This window comes from Scyliorhinus torazame, chromosome 3 (assembly GCF_047496885.1).
Source record: "Scyliorhinus torazame isolate Kashiwa2021f chromosome 3, sScyTor2.1, whole genome shotgun sequence".
NCBI lineage: Eukaryota > Metazoa > Chordata > Chondrichthyes > Carcharhiniformes > Scyliorhinidae > Scyliorhinus > Scyliorhinus torazame.
Window position 1 is genome coordinate 234,500,337 of NC_092709.1, and position 20,845 is coordinate 234,521,181.

The following is a 20,845-nucleotide window of genomic DNA, read 5'->3' on the forward strand; positions in this document are numbered from 1 at the left end:
TTCTACTTTTAAAATTTGCCCATCTTGTGCATATTCCAATCTTCTTTCCAAAACCTATCACCTCCCATTTTTCTGCATTAAATTTCATCCATGTCAGATTTACAACTCATCCATGTCCACCTGAAGTTGATTACAACATTTTCAGTGTTGCAAGAACACACACTCAATGGCGCTAAAAATTAACTGAAGGGTACTACTGCTTATATACTCCTCTGAAAAACATCCATTACCTACTACTCGTTTCAACTTGTTATCGTTGTGGTCACATAGCCAGGAACCTTATTGCGTTAACAAACCTCCTACACAGTATGTAACCAAATTCCTTTTGAAAATCTACATTCTTGAAAAGATGCCCTTCTGAATTTGGTGCTGAGACACATTACAGAAGCAGAATCAAAGAGTACCATCAACTTCACTCACATTGGGAGGTGTTTAAAACACTTGAGGTCCTGAAGTCGGGAAATGTTCCACTCCCAACACAAGTGCTAAATTTACAGAAATATATCACAATAATTCAGAAGATTAAATTCAAGATAGAAAAGGCAAAAGTGAAGCAAAATTAAAGCCAAAGAACAAAGTGATTTCTATTTGCCTAAAAAGGTTAGCCAACAGCAAAACGAAAAGCAAAGAAAAAGAAAATAAAAAGCAATCAGAAGATATGGAGTGTGCAAAAAGTGGTCAAAAAAAGGTGTCTCAACAAAAAGCAAATTGAAGGCAAATACAATCTTGTATTGGAAAGACATTAAGGCTAGTAATTACTGCTTTCAATATCAGTCAACGAACGATGATTTTTTTAGGCTGCTTTTCTTTTTTAAAATACTTTTATTCTCCTCCTTTTTCACATTATCGCCCAAATTTGCACCCACCAACAATAAACAGCAACGAATATAATGTCAATCCCCATATCAACAACAATCTCATCTTCCCACCAACCCCCAAACAACTCCCCGCATGTTAACAAACAAATAAGAAAAAGGAATCAGGAATCATCCAGTCACCATTAACACATACAGTCCCCTCCCCCCAACTCTCCCAACACCCCCCCCTAGTAATGTTCAATGTTATCCAATTCTTGAAAGTGCATAATGAATAACGCCCATGAATTGTAGAACCCCCCCATCCTTCCCCTCAGTTCAAACTTTTTTTCTAAATAAACATTTTATTGAGGTATTTTGGGGATTTACAACAACAACAAAATAAACAATGTACATGTATCTGTAAACATAGTGCAAAAGCCGTCTTCCTCCCTTACAGGGCCCACCTTTATTAACCCCCTACTCTAAGCTAAGCTAACTCGCCCGTGCCCCCACCCCCCTTCCCGACGATTAATTTTCAGCAAAAAGAAGTCGACGAACGGCTGCCACCTCCGGGCGAACCCTAACATTGGCCCTCTCAAGGCGAACTTGATTTGCAACGTTCACACACATCTTCTACCTCGTCAAAGAGCCAGCTCATCCTCACCCTTGTGAGGTGTGCTCTAAAGCCATAACCGCACGCACGAAGTGGAGGCGTTCACTCTCCGGAGCACCTCATACCAGAACCCCATCTCCATACCCTCTCCCAACTCTTCCTCCCACTTGGCTTTTATCCCTTCCAGTGGTGCCTTCTCCTCTTCCCAAGAGCCCCGTAAACCACCGACACTACTCCCTTCTCCAGTCCCCATCGTCAGCACCTCCTCCAGCAATATGGAGGCTGGCTCCACCGGGAAGCTCTGGATCTCCTTCTTGGCAAAATCTCAAATCTGCATGTATCTAAACATTTCCCCCTGCTCCAGCCCACACCGCTCCCAGCTCCTTGAATTCTGCAAACCGACCCCCAAGAAACAAATCTTTTAGTGTCTTAATACCCTTCTCCTCCCATTTCCATAAATTTCCAATCCCACTTCCCTAGCTGAAATCTGTGGTTCCCCCAAATCGGCATTTCCCTTGACCCTGCCCCCAACCCGAAGTGTTGGCGAAATGGTCTCCAAATTCACAATGAAACCATTATTGCTGGATTCCGAGTATTTCCCCGGGGCCATCGGGAGCGGCGCTGTTGCTAGCGCCTTCAATCCCGACCCCCTACACAAACTCTCCTCCATTCTGACCCAGCTCCGCACCTTCTCCACATCTCGACGCCCAGTCCATCATCAGTTTCGGAAGACCCAAACCCCTTGCCTGCCTTCCCCTTTGTAGCAGCACCTTTCTAACTCTGGCCACCTTCCCTCCCCATATGAACGTGGTAATCATTCCTTCAATCTCTCTGAAAAATGGCTTTGGCAAGAAAACCGGTACGCATTGGAAAATAAACAGAAATCGCAGCAACACGTTCATTTTAACCGCCTGTACGCAACCCGCCAGTGAGAGAGGGAGACCATCCAACCTTGCCAGATCAGCTTTCACTCTCCCCACCAAACTAGAAATGTTGGACCTACGGAGCACCCCCACCCCCTGCCCCCCCCACTCCCAAGCAACCTGCACCCCCAGGTATCTCAAGGGAGTCCCTGTCCTACAGAATGGCAGACCCCCACCCCTACCCCCCGGCCAAGACACCAGAAAATACTCACTCTGGTCTAGATTTAATTTGTACCCCGAGAAAGACCTAAACACCTGAAGCAGCTCCAATATTCCCCCTATTGATACACTCTTTTCCAACGCGTATAACAACAAGTCATCGGCATATAAGGACACCCTATGCTCTATTCCCCCCGCACAATCCGTTTCCATACCCCAGAACTTTTCAGGCTGCTTTTCTAATGCTGACATTAACCTATTCAAAACTAAATATTTCCCTCTGTAAATAGGACAAACATTTTAAATGTCAGTCTGTTGAAGTGAAGTAATTATTAAATTCAAAAATACCAAACTGAGTTACTTAATACTCCCTTTCTAGCAGTCAGACATAAATGACTAAATGAATAAAATCATTACCATGAATAAATTACATTTGGAATAATGAACCCCATGCAGGTCACAAGCTCATAACATTGAATTGGTTACGAACGCATCAATTTGAGGGCAATTTTAATGGAACTGAATTGCATCTACACCTCGAGATTATATCTTAATCCATATAGATTTATTTGATCAATCTGGGTTTTTGCAGTCTTAACTGGGTGGGGCTTGAGTGATTTGGAATTGTTGCCCAAAATCAGCGTTATATAGATTTAAGTTGTATTGCATTCTAAACATTAGATTAATGCCTTACCAAAGCAGCGACATATACTTTGTAGACTGGGTCAGCACAGACCATAGAGAGTACACTGCAACATGATTCCAACACCACGTCTCCTGAGATATCAGTCTGAGATGACCCATTGGCTCCCGTCAGACTACTAGATCCAGTGTCACTTCCATTACTACAGGAGGAACTTCCAGTACGGATTTCGCCATTTGCTAACAGCAAGGCACCACTAACATCATGTGAAAGTCGCCTTAGTGCCATCTCTCGTACATTCCAGTTCCGAGAAAAGAGACAACTAACCAGTTCCATTCCAAATACCTAAATAAAAAAGTGGACAGTGTCACAGCAATAGATGAAGCATGCAGTTAAAAATCACTTCCTAAATTTAATTTAAAACATGTTAAAATGTAAAATTTGTTTGCTGAAAATAGTCAATTTGGAAAGGTCATCACTGTTGGCTTTACTGTGTAAACACGCCACCACTTGGAAGAATTTGATTAAATGATATCACAGTGTAAAGTTTCCAACATTTACAGTAGCAATTATGGTGTATTGCTATTTGCAGTTTCCTAAGAATTCCAAAGCTACAACATCTGTTCTTGTGTAAAATATAATTTATATTATAAAATCTCTTCACCTGAATCCACGGTTCTGCCAACTCTTTGTAAGCTTGTGGGATTTGTTGGACTCCATAATGACGCAGATTGAAGTCACTGTCCTGCTGTCGCCTCTGTGGATCGACCTCTAGTGGCTGAGTCTGGATTTGTACTGAGCTTTGAGACTCATGGCTTTTATAAGGGAAAAGTTTAAATGACATTGTGAAATTCAATGAAGAAAACACTGAATGAATGAATGTTAATCAGATTCCCATGAAATTATTATTTTGAAGGAATGGTTTTCCCAAGCACACAAGCTTTGATTTTTCAGCTGATCATCTTGCTAAAATCAAGGAAATTAGGTCTGCCTAAATTTAGCCAGAATCACAGGTTCGTAAAAAAAAAAAAGAAAATCTTAATTCAAATTTGCTACTGCCAGCAAAGGTACATGTTATGTTGAAACATGCCAAGTGTTGAACCAGATAGTCAATTCAGAAATATAAAAATGGTTCATGTCCATACTTGGTCATATCTGAAGGACTAATTAGAAATGCTCCACATTTTGTGCAGTGAATGATCAATATACCTACATCCATGTAAAGTCCTGCAATTAATATTGATATTACACTATTGGACTCTCATCAGTAATATCAAATATTAGGGTGGTGGTGTGTTGTGCTGATGGTTTGGATACCATGATGATGCACTCATTCAGGCACAAGAATATGTTCTAAAGTTTAATGGCCATCACAGAACAGGAGGTATCATCAATAATGCTGCATGGGAATATGGAGTATTCTTGGTCTTTTCAAATTTACAAAATCAAAAATGCAAGAAGGGTAATTGAAGGCTAAAAGTTAAAAATGAAACATTTCATAACCAACAGTAGTTTAAAGTTTTCTATTTCATTAAGCAGCTTTCTTACCTGTGCAGTTCTCGAGACTTCCATTTGGCTCTACAAAGGGGACAGATAAGTGCCTCACGGTTTCTTCTGCATTCCTCAGCCCCTGGAATAAAGTCCAACATAACTAAATGCAATACTGAACATAACTGAAACATCAAGCTTCACTTGAAGTTGCAACAAATTTAATTTATTTTGCTTTCAATTTCTGGACCACCACCATCTTATCAATTTCTAAGATGTGATGCATTCCTCGGGTGATATCAAGATGACGACTCCTGATACAAACAACATTTGTGGGGTATATAACATAGCACATGACATTTTTAGACCTATACTTTAGGAAATACTGTGAAAGCAATCCTGGCACTTGGACCTCTGCTAGGCTTTGCTCCAGATATATAAATTGGTAACCAGCTGCTATTTGGGAAGTGGCTATCAACGTGAGACACACTTGGGATAAGCACAGACCCCACTCAAACCCCCCCCCCCCCACTAGTTTAGATGATTTTTGCATCATTCTCACTCCAGAAGTTTAGATTTCAGCTGAACAGAATTCTAAACTATTCACCAAGGAACATTTTGCAATGTGCAAGGATGTTCTAAATCAGTTAATATCTTTAGATAGGTATCGGGGCATAGGCCAAAAGATGACTAGAAACAAGCAACCAAGAACAAAAAGTAAAGAAAGTAATCAAGTTTATTTAAAATCCAGGGTAGGAGAATTGGCCACGCCAAATTGCCCCTTAATTGAAAAATAGAATTGGGTACTCTAAATTTATGTTTTAAAAAGTTTATTTCAAATGTATGGAGATCTGCATTTATTTTGCACAATTAAGAACTGAGCATTATCAAGCAACTAACTTTCAGATAACCCTGCCATCCAGTGCTCCCCAGATAATAGTACCAGCTCAAAAGAATTAACTGTATCAAGTCGATTATTTACTAGTAAACCAAAGTAGTTCATCATTGGACAAAAAGTGCTTGAAACATTGCGTCTCATGGTTAAAAAGCAACTTAAAAGTGGAAATCACTTCAAACTCACAGATTGACATGCAGTGATGGTGAAGTTTATTCCGACAGCCTTCTTCACACACAGTCAAGCTTTCTTCATCAAGCATATCCAGTAGACAAATGGGACACATTTGTTCTTCTTCATCTTTCAAACTAGAAAAACAAAATCAATTGTCCTTATATGTGCAGTTCAGAAATGTCGCCATCTTTTCAATGTTGGTCATTTAGATGCATAGCACAGAATCTCAAAGAGCAAATATAAAAAGTTTAAAACAACGTTGCAATTAATATGCATAGTTCTCAATCTGCAGATATTATGACCTTGGGAATTCTATTTTAGGAGTTATTCAATAATGAAGCACTCAAGGAAACATCCATGCAGATACCCAATCCATGGAATTTAAACATGTAACAAGTACAAAAGGGAGTTGATTTGGCTTCTAGAGCTATATTGCCAGAACTTGTTGGCTGTATGTAGACCGTGGGTTTGAACACCTGAGTATCTGAATATTAGTCATGCTGATGCAATTTGTGTTCCTGCAATCTAATCAAATACCATTAATTTGCACAAAATGTCTTTGATTTGAGTCATTACTGCAAGTTGTACAAATTGGTTCCCTTATTCAAAGAAGGATATATTTTCCTCAGAGGAAGTGTTAATTCCTGGGATGAGAGGATTGACCTACAGGAGAGTAGAATAGACCCAATATTCATTGAAGTGAAACAATTTTTTGATTCAGTGTGATAGATGCAGAGAAGTTGTCTCCTTTGACTGGTAAGTCAAATCAACAGAATAAGTTCAGGATACAGAGTAAATGAGAACCTAATCAAAGAGATTGTTCCCCCCCCCCCAACCCCCTCAAAGGCTCACTTGCGATCAGGTCGCACAAAAGAATTTAAAACATAGAAACAAACAATCGGCCCAACAGATCTATGCTAGTATTTATGCTCCAAATGTGTTGCCTCTCATTTCTATCCTTACTCCCTCAAGCACTTTCCAGCTTCTCCTTAAAATCATCTATACTATTTACCTAGATTCTTCACACAGCAACTTATTTCAGATGCCCACCATTCTTGAGTGAAGAAACTTCCCCCAAATTCTTCACTGGATATCTTAGTAACATCTTATCCAACCAATCAAAACCCCTTCAGAGTTTTAAAAGCCTCTGTTTGATTGCCTTCGAAGGCAGAGTCTGAAGAGGCATACCATGCATACAGGGATTAGATTTTATGAGCTACATTTCATTCATTTTCCCCTCAGATGGTGGGGGATATTTGGATAGTTTTTCACCAAAACAATAGCACATTTGTTTTTATTTGTGAGAATCGATAAAGCTTTACCTAATGGCAGAATTAGGTCCACTGTCCACTTTTCATGCAATCTAATGTCCAAAGAGCAGCCAGTCTTGGTTTCAGCTCTGGCAAAAACTGTCTACACTACCTCTCAAATTCATTTAGTATCTCTCATTAATCAGGTGATACCTACCTGTGTCAAACACCCCCAACCCCTCCCCGTAATGAAACTTTGGATTCAGAGGGATACTGTTATCAAAGCCCAAAATACCATGTGCAATTCTATTTGAAACTATCTAGATCCTCCATCTCATATTGCTCAGCCCCAATTCAACTCATTACACTGTTGTCTCTAACTGATCATCACTTTGCAGTCTGTGGCACATTGGTTGCCATGTTTCCTACATTACGACAAAAATTGTTCATTTAAAAGCACTTCATTGACTAAACTGCTTTAGAGCATCCTGATGTTGTGAAAGACCATAAGACATAGGAGCAGAATTAGGCCACTCGGCCCATCGAGTCTGCTCCACCATTCAATCATGGCTGATACTTTCTCATCCCCATTCTCCTGCCTTCTCCCCATAACCCCTGATCCCCTTATTAATCAAGAACCTATCTCAAAGACACTCAGTGATTTGGCCTCCACAGTCTTCTGCGACCAAGAGTTCTGCAGATTCACCACCCTCTGGCTGAAGAAATTCCTCCTCATCTCTGTTTTAAAGGATCGTCCCTTCAGTCTGAGATAGTGTCCTCTGGTTCTAGTTTTTTCTACAAGTGGAAACATCCTCTCCACTTCCACTCTATCCAGGCCTCGCAGTATCCTCCAAGTTTCAATAAGATCCCCCCCTCATCCTTCTAAACTCCAACGAGTACAGACACAGAGTCCTCAACCGTTCCTTGTACGACAAGTTCTTAATTCCAGGGATCATTCTTGTGAACCTCCTCTGGACCCTTTCCAAGGCCTGCACATCGTTCCTTAGATTCGGGGCCCAAAACTGCTCACAATACTCCAAATGGGATCGGACCAGCGCCTTATACAGCCTCAGAAATACATCCCTGGTCTTGTATTCCAGCCCTCTTGACATGAATGCTAACATTGCATTTGCCTTCTTAACTGCCGACTGAACCTGCATGTTAACCTGAAGAGAATCATGAACAAGGACTCCCAAGTCCCTTTGTGCTTCTGATTGCCTAAGCATTTCTCTATTTAGAAAATAATCCCTCACACTTTTCCACATTGTACTTCATTTACCACTTCATTGCCCACTCTCCTAGCTTGTCCAAATCCTTCTGCAGCCCCCATGCTTCCTCAATACTAACTGTCCCTCTACAGATCTTTGTATCATTCCTTCTTCCAGATCATTACAGTATATTGTGAAAAGTTGTGGTCCCAGCAGACCCCTGAGGCACACCACGAGTCACCGGCTGCCATCCTGAAAGATGGTATAAATGCAACTTTTGTCTTACTAGTTCCCTGGATCTGTCCACCACTTCACCAATATATAGAGATCTCTTTTTAAGCAAGGTTAATCATTACAAAATACCTACCTATGTTCTGTACTGGATGTAGATGTACTGGATGAAGCAGATGTGTGCGAGTTAGACATGCGGGAAACAAATTTTTGGATGGTGTTGCGTGATGGAGCTTTGATACGTGAACTGCGTCTACTATGGTATTTCTGAAAGAGACTTTCCACCTTTTGAAGAAAAAAATTTATATTAATTCCTAATTTCCAAAAACATGCAACTCAACTGCTGCATTTACTCTGATAACTCTCCTACAGAGCATCTGAAAAAGCTTTCCCCATCATGAGCAGAGGTTACATCCACAGTTAATCAAAAAGGCCCTTCAGCTGATCCAACCCCTCCCTCTTCCACTCAAAGGAATCATCATGCTATCATCTTCCACCCTGCAAGCCTCTACACACCATACCACATTCTACCAAATCAATAGGAACCCTAGCTAGCTTAGTCTCCGAGATATCCTCTGAACTTTAGTATAATCCCATCTTCCCACACAATTCTAATCCATTTCTCTTCAGGAAAAAAGCTACTTCAGTTTTGCACTTGCATGCATTTCTGCCTATGGTACAACGGCCTTCAAAATAGTCATGCCGTTAGGTTAGTTTACCCTCAGGTGAGTGCAAAAGATCCCAGGACACTGTTTTGCTTTCCCTGCGTCCTAGCCAATATTTATCCCACGATCATCATTACTAAAAGCAGGTTACCCAGTCATTTATTTCATTGTACACAACAAGGTCTTGAAATAGCAAGTTAGTTGCATTATAAGTGATTGCCCTTCTAAGTCCTTCAAGAAACGGAAATTGCTTTGGGATGTGGGAAGTGCTGTAAAAATGCGAGTTCTTTTCTCTCCTTAAGCACATCTTAAAGATTAAAAACTCACAACAGCCCCTTCAACAAAAAGTTAGGAATCAGTTTTCTTGTTTAGCTTACCTCAAAGTTTTTTAATGTCTTTCTCCACAGCAATGAATCAGAAGGCTCCAACTGGAAGACTCTTAGCATAACAAACAGAACATGAATGCAGAATGTTCCACGTCCACAACTGCAGGTCTATAAAAGATTATATAATCTTGTATAATAAATCAAAGCCACCTAATAGCAGAAAACACTTTTTTTTTCAGTAAATAGAATTTCAATATATTTGATAACAGTAGGAAAGGCTACCATAGACAGTGTATATCAACCTACCCATATTGTTACAATCTTAAACCATATGTATGTTTGGGTAGGGGGTGGCAGGACCTTCAAACTTTTAGTCGAATTTCACTCTACACTCAGGGTTAAGCAAGTTGGAAGACTTTTATGGGTCTATTGCGGAGCCTAATTATGGTGAATATTCAGAGGGTCTAAGAATGGCCATGGGAAGAGGGGAAGGTCATTCTGGCCGCCTCACTTTGATATGTCAGGTTGGTCCTGGAAATGAAGCATGCTAATACACCAGAGGCATTCCATGACTGGTGTGCATCGCAGGAAAGATTGCATATAATAAACATGAGATAATATTAGGATTCCATTTTATATGTTTCATGCGTGGTCAGGTTGAAATTGGGACCATGCATTTCAATTCCAGTCCTCCTCAAAACAGAGATATCTGCATAATTGGTTCAATTAGAAAAGGCAAAAGGCAACTTTTATAAATCTCCTGATTTATAAACTCCAGGGTGACGATCACATCAGGGAAAGTGAACCCTATCCCTCTAAAAGGACAATCATGTTTTGAGCTCCTTCTCAGCTGTTGCATTAACATACATTCCAGATTTAGAATCCTCAGTTTTTGGCAGAGAAAAAGTTCCAAAATCAAGAAATCATAATGCAGAAGTCAGAGGTATTTTACATAATTTGAAAAACAGAACGTTTGCATAGGCCAGGGATTCTCAAATGAGGATCTGAAAGAAGGTTAAACAGTGTGCCAAAAAGAACCAGAGACCATGCAAGGCTTGGTACATCTATCCCTCTGAACCGCACTTTTCCTTCCAACTATTCGATTCGGCCAATAATCAGTAACTAAGTTTCACCGCTAAGAGGCGCAAGGTGGCTCACAACCCTAACAGGTCACTGCATACCACTCGGAACCTTCAATTTGGTGCTAACATCAGCAACATGTAAAATTAAAATAAATATAAGTTTAATCCAACGACTAATATTTATACAGAAAAGAGATGGTCAGTGGAATTTTTGTAACGTGTGAGGGGACCTTCAGAAGAAAAAGGTTGAAAGCCTCTGGCAAAGATAATGCAATGTTTATTGAACATTGTGGATTTTAGGAGTTTGATGGAAAGAAATAGAATAGTGAGTCCAGAGGTGGCAATATTTGGTGTGTCGGACGATTCGGGAGCCATGGGGGGGGGGGGGGGGGGGGGGGGGGGGGGGGGGGGGGGGGGGGGGAGAAGAGAGGGGGGAAGAGAGGCCAATGTTTTGGCCTTTGCCTCCTTGGTGGCCCGGAGACAGAATTTATTGGGATGGAGGGACTCGGAGCCTCCAAAATCAGGGGTGTGGGTCAGGGTGTCTTAGGCTAGAGAAGATAAAGTTCGCCTTAAGGGGTTCATTACGAGGTTCGCTCGGAGGTGGCAGTCATTCAGCCACTCACCGACTTCTTTAAGGAAAACTGACAGACCGCAGGGAGGGGGGGTCGGGGTCGGAGAGAAGGGGGAGGCATGGAGGTGAAGAATAAGGGCAGGGAATCTAATATATGGGTAGCTAGGAGTTAGGGCAAGGGGAATTTGGATATGTTATTGTTGGGTTTTTGCGTGTGTTGGACCGCTCTGTTATCATAGGATGTTAAAATGCTAAAATTATAAATGCCTCACTAAAATAGTTTCTAAAAAAATAGAAGGAGATAGCATTGCGCAAACATATTTTCCCTACTTTACAGCAACATTTATAGTATATGTTAGATGCAAATACCATAATAGTTTCTGGATATATTGTATTTCATCTGCATTGAATGCATAGGTCTTGGAGACATAATTGGGATTCTGTGCTCCATTTTAACTTGAAGCACATCAGGAAACATCAGAGCATTCAGGCATTCACTGACCTGCATACACTCCTTGTTCTCCCACCACTATAGTTTTGTTAGCAAACAGAGAGGAATCAAAATGACAAAATACATTAAAAAAAAAAGAAATTTAGAGTACCCAATCATTTTGTTTTCCAATTAAGGGGCAATGTAGCATGGCCAATCCACCTACTCTGCACATCTTTGGGTAGTGGGGGTGAAACCCATGCAGACACGGGGAGAATATGCAAACTTCACACAGTGAGTGACCCGGGGCTGAAATCGAACCTGGGTCCTCATTGCTGTAGGAAGCAGTGCTAACCACTGCGCCATCCTAAAATGGCAATATACATGAATGTAGAGTGACACTTTATTGCTACTGAAGCCACATTTTTTTTGTACATATAACACCTTCCTTCTCCCTCATATGGAGACTTACATCAATTTTGTTGCTCAACATCTAATGCAAGAGCAGTAGTATCCTATGGCACCAGCCCAAAGTCCACTATGGGTTTTACATCATTTCATACTTAATTAGCATACAAAGATAAAATAGCAGCAATTTTGAGAGCCAAACTTATTGGGCTAATTTAGTTAAATTATTCCTTAAATGTTTTGAAATGGTAAATAAAATGAATACTGTTATAATATTTGCAGTATACAACTGTCCATACTATGTACATAGAAATAGAAAGGTGGGGAGTCACTTGAAAGAATCCTTGCAGCACAATTTTCTCTTTGTAAGCTGACACATTTTGTCAATTACCATTCAATGTATTGCTTTTTCCTATAGCTTTACCATATTAGAAAAAAAAAAAAATACAATAACATGGTTCAATTACCTGCCAGAATCTTCACTGGATAAAAATCTTTGCACAAAACCAAAGTTTATATAATGAAATAAACAAAGTAAGTGAGCAACCCATGTTTCACCTTGCACAATACTTGCTCAAAAGAAAACCAAGATGGTCTAAACATAGGACATTAGTCATTGTCATGCAACTGACCTGAGGGCCAATAAACACCCTGTACTTGTTATCAGGAACATCTCCTCCAATGAGGAAGGAGTTTGGACCTATTTGCTGTAGCAAGTACAGTCGTGCTCGCATTACTTTGTTGACTCTGCGGTTAGTTTCCTCAGGGCTGTAAGGTGAGAAACCATCTGGTGAAGGAGCTCTCCTTGGAGGAGTCACACGCCCACTCTGAAACTACAAAATAAGGACATTGTCAATCTGCTTACACAGATGCATCAACCTAGTTTAATTTACAAAAAGAAACTACCTTCTGTTCCTAAAGCTCAACAACAGCAAGCGTTCTTGGCCTGCACAGGCCCAACTGATCAATCATACACACAAAACAAAGTTTGGCATTTAAACATAATGTGGCTTAGAATCATATTCAATCAATGAATTGGAAGACAGAACAAGTATGTTATCCACAACTCAATCGCACACAATTTAGATTTGTAAAATTGGCCTTTTTATTTGCATGGGGAGTAAAAGATGACAATTACATCACTGAAAATTAGATTAATTTTAGATAAGCGCATGATAACTTTCTAGCAACACTATTTATAAATACAGTGTTGTTAAAAATAGACACTGAAAATATTTGGCACTGAGGTGAGCCAGAAGACAACCATTTTTGGACAGCTAGCTTTCAGTAATCCAACATCAGGCAAATATGGCCAGATGCTGGGAAGAGTTCTATTACTTGTGCCAAACACAGATGACTACAAACTCCTACTACACAACTATGAATTTTATCCATTTTCTACAAACATGGTTCTCTAATAAAGGAAAGCAATTTGTCTCTACATAGTGGTTTTTACTGAGGACACCTCAAAGCACTTCACAGCCAATTATTTCTGAAGTGAAGTCATTGTTAAATAGTCAAGTATAGCTGCCTACTTGCAAAAAGAGAGTCCCAAAGACAGATCAGTGACTAGTTACTTAGCTTTCTTATTTAAGTGGTATTGAATAATTCTTAAAATGTTGGACAGAATGCCAGACTTGCCACATTTTCAAATTTTGCCCACAAGGACATTAATGGAAAACAAAGTACAAAAATAGCGTGCGTTTGGTAGGGCAACAATATTAATCCAGTCTGTGTTCCACTCTTTAACCCCTGATTTTAGCCATGTCGGAATGGAGAGATCATGGGCTATTCGTGCACTTGGCTACCTTAAAAGCAGCATTGGCAGAGAATTGAAATCCTTCAATCCCAAGTGGATCAGAAATCATGGAAAGAGAAAAGAGGGTGGCTAAATTTAAACTAAATTTTAACTAAATTTTTGCATATATAATAATAAATGAAGGTTAATGTGCATTCAACACCAATCATTTATTAAAGCTATTTTCAATTATTTTGCTTCTTCTTCTTGGGCAGTACTTCAGCGTTGAGGATGATTTGCTTCCACTCCGGGGAAGGTGGATTCTGCGATGGTTGAATAGTCCAATCCTGGATCCGCAGACTCTGCCACAGGTTTGGCAGGTGGTGTTTGAGGAGGTGGGTGCGACACTCTGGATTCAGTGTTCTCCTTCGGCTGTTGATGCTTGGCCTCGTCGTGTTCCACCCTACAATGCTCGAGGTGATTGGCAACCTCACGGATGCTTTTTCTCCAGTTTGTGCATTCTAAGGCAAGCGATTTCCATGAGTCAATGGGGAGGTTGCATTTATTATGGGAAACTTTCCGAGTGTCCTTTCAACGTTTCCTCTGTCCTCCTAGTGATAGCTTGCCATTGCGGAGCTCGGGGTGGAGCACTTTTTTCGGGAGTCTTGTGTCGGGGGCATGAAGACAACGTGGCCTGTCCATCGCAGCTGGTCGAGTGTGACCATTGCCTCAATTCTAGGGATATTAGCCTGGGAGAGGACGCTCACGTTAGAATGCCTATCCTTTCAGTGGATTTGCAGGATTTTGCGGTGTAATGTTGGTGATACCTCGCCAGGGATTTGCATGGATTCCACTAATAGCTATCACTTCTCAACATTCCTTCAATTGGGTAATTTCTCAGATGCTTCATTTGGGCAATTTTTCAGAAACTAAAACTTAATTTTCTTACTCCACTTGAATGAACTCTCTTCACTCCAGGAAGAGATTTAATATTCTATCCCAACTTGTACATTCTTCAGCGTTTACATGAATATAACTGGGTTCTTTGATTTCCAGCTGTTGTCAGTTCAGAAATAATAAGAAAATATTAGTCATTTGCCAAAGCCCCAAGTAGTAGCACACTTCGGGGCAGCCAGAACATAAATGTCAATTTTCAGTTGGGTGTTTAATCAAGATTTGTTTGCTGCTCTTTCATTTGTTCTCAGGATGTGGGTAAAGTTGGCATGGCACATTTGTTGCCCATGCTTGGTTGCCTTCAGGTGGTGACAGGTTCTCTTCTGTAACAGGTCATTTTAGCAATAGTGCTCCATGACAATGTTGTGGAGGGAACTCCAATAACTAAAATGCTAATAAATGCTGAGCTTTATCTAAAGAAATTTGATTACAAACTGGAGGAAGAGCTTCTTCAGTTGTCTAGAGCATTGTATTCAGTTTTGGGCATCAAAACATAGCAAGGTTATACTGCCTTGTAATGGATACAGATTAGAGATTGGAGAAATTGGACTTAATCTTGGCGACTTTATTGAGGTATTCAAAATTATGAACAATTTTGACAGGGTAAAGAAGGATATTCTGTTTCCACTGATTGGTAAGTCAGTGACTCGGGGGGGGTCACAATTTCAAGATGGTCAGCAAGAGAGCTAGGAGTGAGATGAGGAGAAACCTCTTTACTCAAATTTAGGGTTTGGAATGTGCTGCCTCGGAGGATGGAGGTGGATTCCATAGGAGGTTTCAAAAGGGAGCTAGATATATATTTGAAAGTTATTAATTTAGAGGGCAATGGAGATAGAGCTGGGGAATGGGACTAGCTAGGTAGCGCTTTTGGGAGCCAACTCAGAAATGATGAGCCGAATGGGCTCCTTAGTGCTGTAAATAAATAAGATTCACCAGAATAATATTTGGACTTGGATGGGTTAAATTAGGTGGACAAGTTGCAGAAACATGGCTTGCATTTGCATTTTGTAAAAGAACAGAGAAATTATTAGGAAAAACTGAATAGGTTGGGACTGTTTTGTAGAAAAGGGCTGAACTAATAGAACTAATAGAGCAAATCCAAAACTAGGGTCATACTTATAATACATATAATAATAATAAATCCAAGAGGGAATTCGGGAGAAACTTATTGGTTAGAGACTGGCGCTTGTGGTTGGTACCAGATGGAGTAATTGAGGCAATTAGCATTGATGCATTTAGTATGAGGGAGAAAGGAATAGGCAAATATGTTGATAAGAGTTAGATGAAGTCGGGCAGTCAATGGCTCTCGCAAAGCCTAAACAGCAACAAAAATCAGTTGGGCCAAGTGACCATCTTCTGGGCTGCATTTTCTATATAACTTGTGCAGTTATAGCTGTAATTTCAGTTTCAAATGGTGGCAGTGTTGGCACTATAATAATAACACCAGCATATTAAGCACAAAACCAGAAAATGAACTGAAAGTTCTGGAAAATTCCATTCATAAGTCCATTACGGCTGAAGAGTTGAAATCTAGCAATATTCTATCTTCCAATTAAAGTTTAATCTTTATGTATTTGATCATTTTACCCAAATCTTCACAGACCATGGCAAACTCTCCTTTATCCCAAAGTTGATCATTTTAACAAGTTCCTCAGGTTAACTTCAAACATCATTGATGAATTAATTGAGCAACATTCAAAAGAAGGTCTATTCAGCAAGCAAAAGACAAACTCAAAACATTAAATTGGGAAGTTGAGTCCTTGGTGTACAGAGGGATGGTGGAATCTGGCCAGGGTACTTCCCTAGGTGGACACAGTCTGATACAAATGTATAAAATGACAAGCGAAAAGACTAATCCCGATGAGTCATTTTTTTGGAAACTTTTTCAGTTTGTGGCAATTGGCTCTAGCATTTTGTTTTATAAATTTAGAGTACCCAATTCATTTTTTCCAATTAAGGGACAATTTTAGCATGGCCAATCCACCTACCCTGCACATCTTTGGGTTGTGGGGGACGAAACCCATACAAACATGGGGCGAATGTGCAGGCTCTAGCATTTTGACATCTACTATATGAATTTAGATTCTTCCCAAGTAGTTGGAGAGGATAGAAATTCTTACTTCTTGCACTTACAGGAACTGGTGATACTCTTTTCCTTCTTACGCCAGGAGATTCAGACTTTGCAGTAGTTTTCGAGGAAGAGGAAGACGACGTGGCAGACGAAGATGAGCTGCCAGGGGAAGGACTACGCCGTCCTCGTTGCATTTGTGGTGAGACATTTACATCAGTCTGAGAGTCAGATACTTGCTTTCCTAATTCAGCCCCATCCGCTTTCACTGGCATTGGTTTCACAACCTGCAAGGCAGATAGAAAAAGGTATTATTCATATATTTTTTAGATTATTGCAATTAGGTTTCAAAATAATTTGAATCTAATTAAATATCACTTGCAATTTCAATCAAAAATATATTTAATCTCACAACCTCTACCACCTAGAAAAACTAAGATTAGTAGGCACATGGGAGCATGACCTCAAGTCCTTCCAGGTCACACGTCAGGCGATGTGAGGCAGCAGTGCTAATGACTGTGCCACAGTGCCCTTCTCAAGGGCAATTAATTCTGGTTTAACCAGAGACACTCCATACACAAGCAAAAAGCACAACTTACTATTCAAAGTTAATCTAACATTCTGACCATCCATTTCACCAAATTAGAGTACCCAATTCATTTTTTCCAATTAAGGGGCAATTTAGCGTGGCCAATCCACCTACCCTGCACATCTTTGAGTTGTGGGGGCGAAACCCATGCAAACACAGGGAGAATGTGCAAACTCCACACGGACAGTGACCCAGAGCCGGGATCGTACCTGGGGCCTCAGCGTCGTGAGGCAGCAATGCTAACCACTGCACCACCGTGCTGCCCACCAAATAACTTTTAACTTATGCTCCCAAATGTATTTATCATCAGCACTTTACAATCTGATCACATTAATGAAGTTGCCGTTTTACATAGTACTACTTGATAATGGTACACCAGAAAAGGTGAAAATACTAGAAGTTCCCATCAAATCAAAATCTTTTGTTTAAATACATTCAACAGAAATAAATTAATGTTTTTGTTCTGCATCGACAAAGAAAGTACTCACCAGGCATGAGCTTTCAATCTACAAATCTGAATCTTCTAGCATAATTTATATATTCAAGGAACATCAGATACACATATCAATGCCTATTGAAATATGCACACTGAATTTACTGTTCAATGACGCTGATACCTGCAGAACCTGCTACATCAGTAGGTGGCACTGTGGAGGGGTTTACCCCTCCTATAAGGTCAGTCAATTACTTTCCACAAATTGCTCAACTTATTCTGAAAGTACTGCCTTTACTGTTAAATTTAATTTCAGTGAAGGGGGAAATTATGACCAAAATAATACCAAAACAATCAATGACAATAATGCATGAACTAATGACCTTTCCTGCCTTACAATGCCTTCAATTCAATGTTTACATGAAAGGTGCAGCCTTTCCTTAAAGCCCAGGCTTTGTTTGATCATTTTAACGGGAGCTATCATGAGTTGAATTTGGAATGTACAGCCCGAGCATAGCGGGTGCTCAATTCCCCAGGATGCATTAATGCTATTGTACATTGATTGATCTGCTCCAGTTTTGAAACTTATGAACAGCACCTAGTGTAAATCTCAAAACGTATATGCAGCATGAAGAACTGAGCAAATAAGAACACCGATGGAAGATCTTATTATGTATCCAGGAACCACCCACAAAACACCAAATTCCAATGTTTACAAAGATTCGTCTAAAATCAGAAGCCAGCGCCGCCAGGCATGGGATTTTCTCATAAACAATGTTTGAGCCAGACTTTATATTCAACCCGGTCTTGCCAAACCCCATTTCCCTACTGAAGTTATCCCAGATCAACAGCAACACTACTATAGTACTGGCAAACTCCAGGACCATCATTTATTTCTGATAAAGCAGACTAGTTCAGTGATACTGTCGTACATTGTAGGTAGATGTGGTGATTGGCCCTTTAAGGGCAACACAGCAGATTAAGGGCCATGTGGGCGGCACGGTAGTACAGTGTTTAGCACTGTTGCTTCACAGCTCCAAGGTCCCAGGTTAGATTCCTGGCTTGGGTCACTGTCTGTGTGGAGTCTGCATGTTCTCCCTGTGGCTGCGTGGGTTTCCTCCGGGTGCTCCGGTTTCCTCCCACAAAGACGTGCTGTCAGGTAATTTGGACATTCTGAATTCTCCCTCCATGTACCCGAACAGGCACCGGAATGTGGCGACTAGGGGATTTTCACAGGAACTTCATTGCAGTGTTAATGTAAGCCGACTTGTGACAATAAAGATTATTATCTGGTCTGGCGGACCAACTGCGACGCAGAGTGGGTAATCATCACAGGGGATGGCGCTCTCTAAGGTAACTCATGGCTGCAGCTTGCTCCTGACATTTAGCTGAACAATTCTCATTAACAAATCTTTTTTGCGTTTATAATGTCTGTGAAAGTGCATCTCACAGTATATAAAAATCAGATATAAAAAAAAGGCATATATTGGTCATAGAATAAAAAGGTATGGACTTGAGAAATGAATTCTGCTTGAACTGGTGCTCCAAAATGTGTTACTTTTAGGTTATTCCTAATTGTACTTACCACAGGTCCTCGTCGGTTTCTTCTTTCTAGCCATTCATGTTTCCAGGCTGGCATGCATGTCACCTTGAGCTTTTCCCTGATCATGCGCTCCTCTGGACGATCATCCATTTTTGGTAACCCCCTGAGTGTCTCCTTATTTTCAACATCACGACTGAAGAAAAACAACAACAAAAATATGAAAAGATGACAAAAAAAAAAAATCTATTCACCATTTTAAAATATTACAGTCATGCTGTTTTATTAGTTCTGTCTTCCTTCATATAGTTGCAGTTTCTATTGTACCATGAGCCTAACAAATCATAGCAAATCCCAAGGTGTGGCAGGATAGCCTGTACCATTCTATGATCTAAACACGTTTCAAATGCAAACAGACTCTCAAGTTTGTGGTTGCCAGAAGACATGATCACTGGAATACTTGAACAAACAAGTGCCTGAATGCAAAAAATTCAACAGCAGTCATACAAATTCATTCCATAACCATTTTAAAAGCAAAATAAACCAGTTGAACATGTACAGGGAGAAAGACCATTGAATTGTTCAACAAATTCTTCAAACTATAAAATTATAATTGCCTGCATGTGCCCTCCTAGCCTGCTGTTGCCTCATAAGGAGAGATCAATAGACCACAGACCAATTACAGAATGTTCAGATGTTTGACAACAATCCAGTGTTGTCCTGCTGTAAACTTGTTTGACACTTACTTGGGAGGGGAGAGATAGTAGCATAGTGGCAAGGTCACTGGACTAGTAATCCAGAAGTCCAGACTAATGCTGTCTGGATCAGAGTTCAAATCCCATCATGCAGTTGGTAGAATTTAAATTTATATTAAATAGAAATGGTGACCATGACAACTATTATCGATTGTTGTAAAAATCCATCTCACTCACGAACGTCCTTACCTGGCATCACATGTAGGCCAGAACAACAACAACAACGTGGTTAAAGCTCAACTGCCCTCAAATGGTCTAGCAAGCAACATAGTTCAAGGTAACCAAGGATGTGCTACAAATGCTGGCCTGTTTAGCAACACCTACATCCCATGAAAATGTTTTAAAAGTTGGAAGCCCCCAGAAAATATATTCCAATAAATGCAACACCAATAAACTAACATATAGTCAAAACCAGGCAGAGTTCAATTTTTGATCAACATGGGAAGAGTTATGGAGGCAAGATAGGAAAGTAGATTTCCAGTCACAATCAGATCAGCTATGATCTTATCAAATGTCAGAGCAAGCTTCAGGGCTAAAATGGACTACTGCTCCTAATTCTTGCATTCTTGTAGCTTACAATATAACTAGCCTAGGGCAGTGCATTTAAACAATTTATAATTACAACATGCTAAATGAAGCATGGAATCTTTCAGGAACAGAAAAACAACACAGCTATGCATCAGATACAGGCCAGCAGGATCACTAACTTAATCCCAAATTCAGGGACAGAGAAGCAAATCTACATGGGAATGTGTATATCTACTTCAGCAGAATTTTATGCTCAGGGTAAAATCAAGGGGTGTATTTTATCCTCAAATTATACTATATAGGTTCATTTCTTATAACCTTATGCCTGAAACATGAAAAGTAAACCACCCAAACCTTTATTGCAACATTGCTGAAAT

General features: G+C 40.2%; 1 protein-coding gene across 3 annotated transcripts in view; it reads right to left on the reverse strand.

The window, feature by feature from the left end:
• The window catches only part of map3k1 (mitogen-activated protein kinase kinase kinase 1, E3 ubiquitin protein ligase), a 130,943-nt gene that overhangs the window by 54,890 nt on the left and 55,208 nt on the right, over window positions 1-20,845 (reverse strand). For all 3 annotated transcript variants that reach the window (XM_072497005.1, XM_072497004.1, XM_072497006.1), the window contains exons 2-10: window positions 19,231-19,381; window positions 16,689-16,910; window positions 12,496-12,696; window positions 9,424-9,540; window positions 8,518-8,666; window positions 5,705-5,826; window positions 4,684-4,765; window positions 3,800-3,950; window positions 3,187-3,480 (exon numbers count right to left, since the gene is read on the reverse strand). In XM_072497005.1, coding sequence (XP_072353106.1) covers window positions 3,187-3,480; window positions 3,800-3,950; window positions 4,684-4,765; window positions 5,705-5,826; window positions 8,518-8,666; window positions 9,424-9,540; window positions 12,496-12,696; window positions 16,689-16,910; window positions 19,231-19,381 — 1,489 coding nt within the window. The remainder of the gene's footprint in view (window positions 1-3,186; window positions 3,481-3,799; window positions 3,951-4,683; window positions 4,766-5,704; window positions 5,827-8,517; window positions 8,667-9,423; window positions 9,541-12,495; window positions 12,697-16,688; window positions 16,911-19,230; window positions 19,382-20,845) is intronic.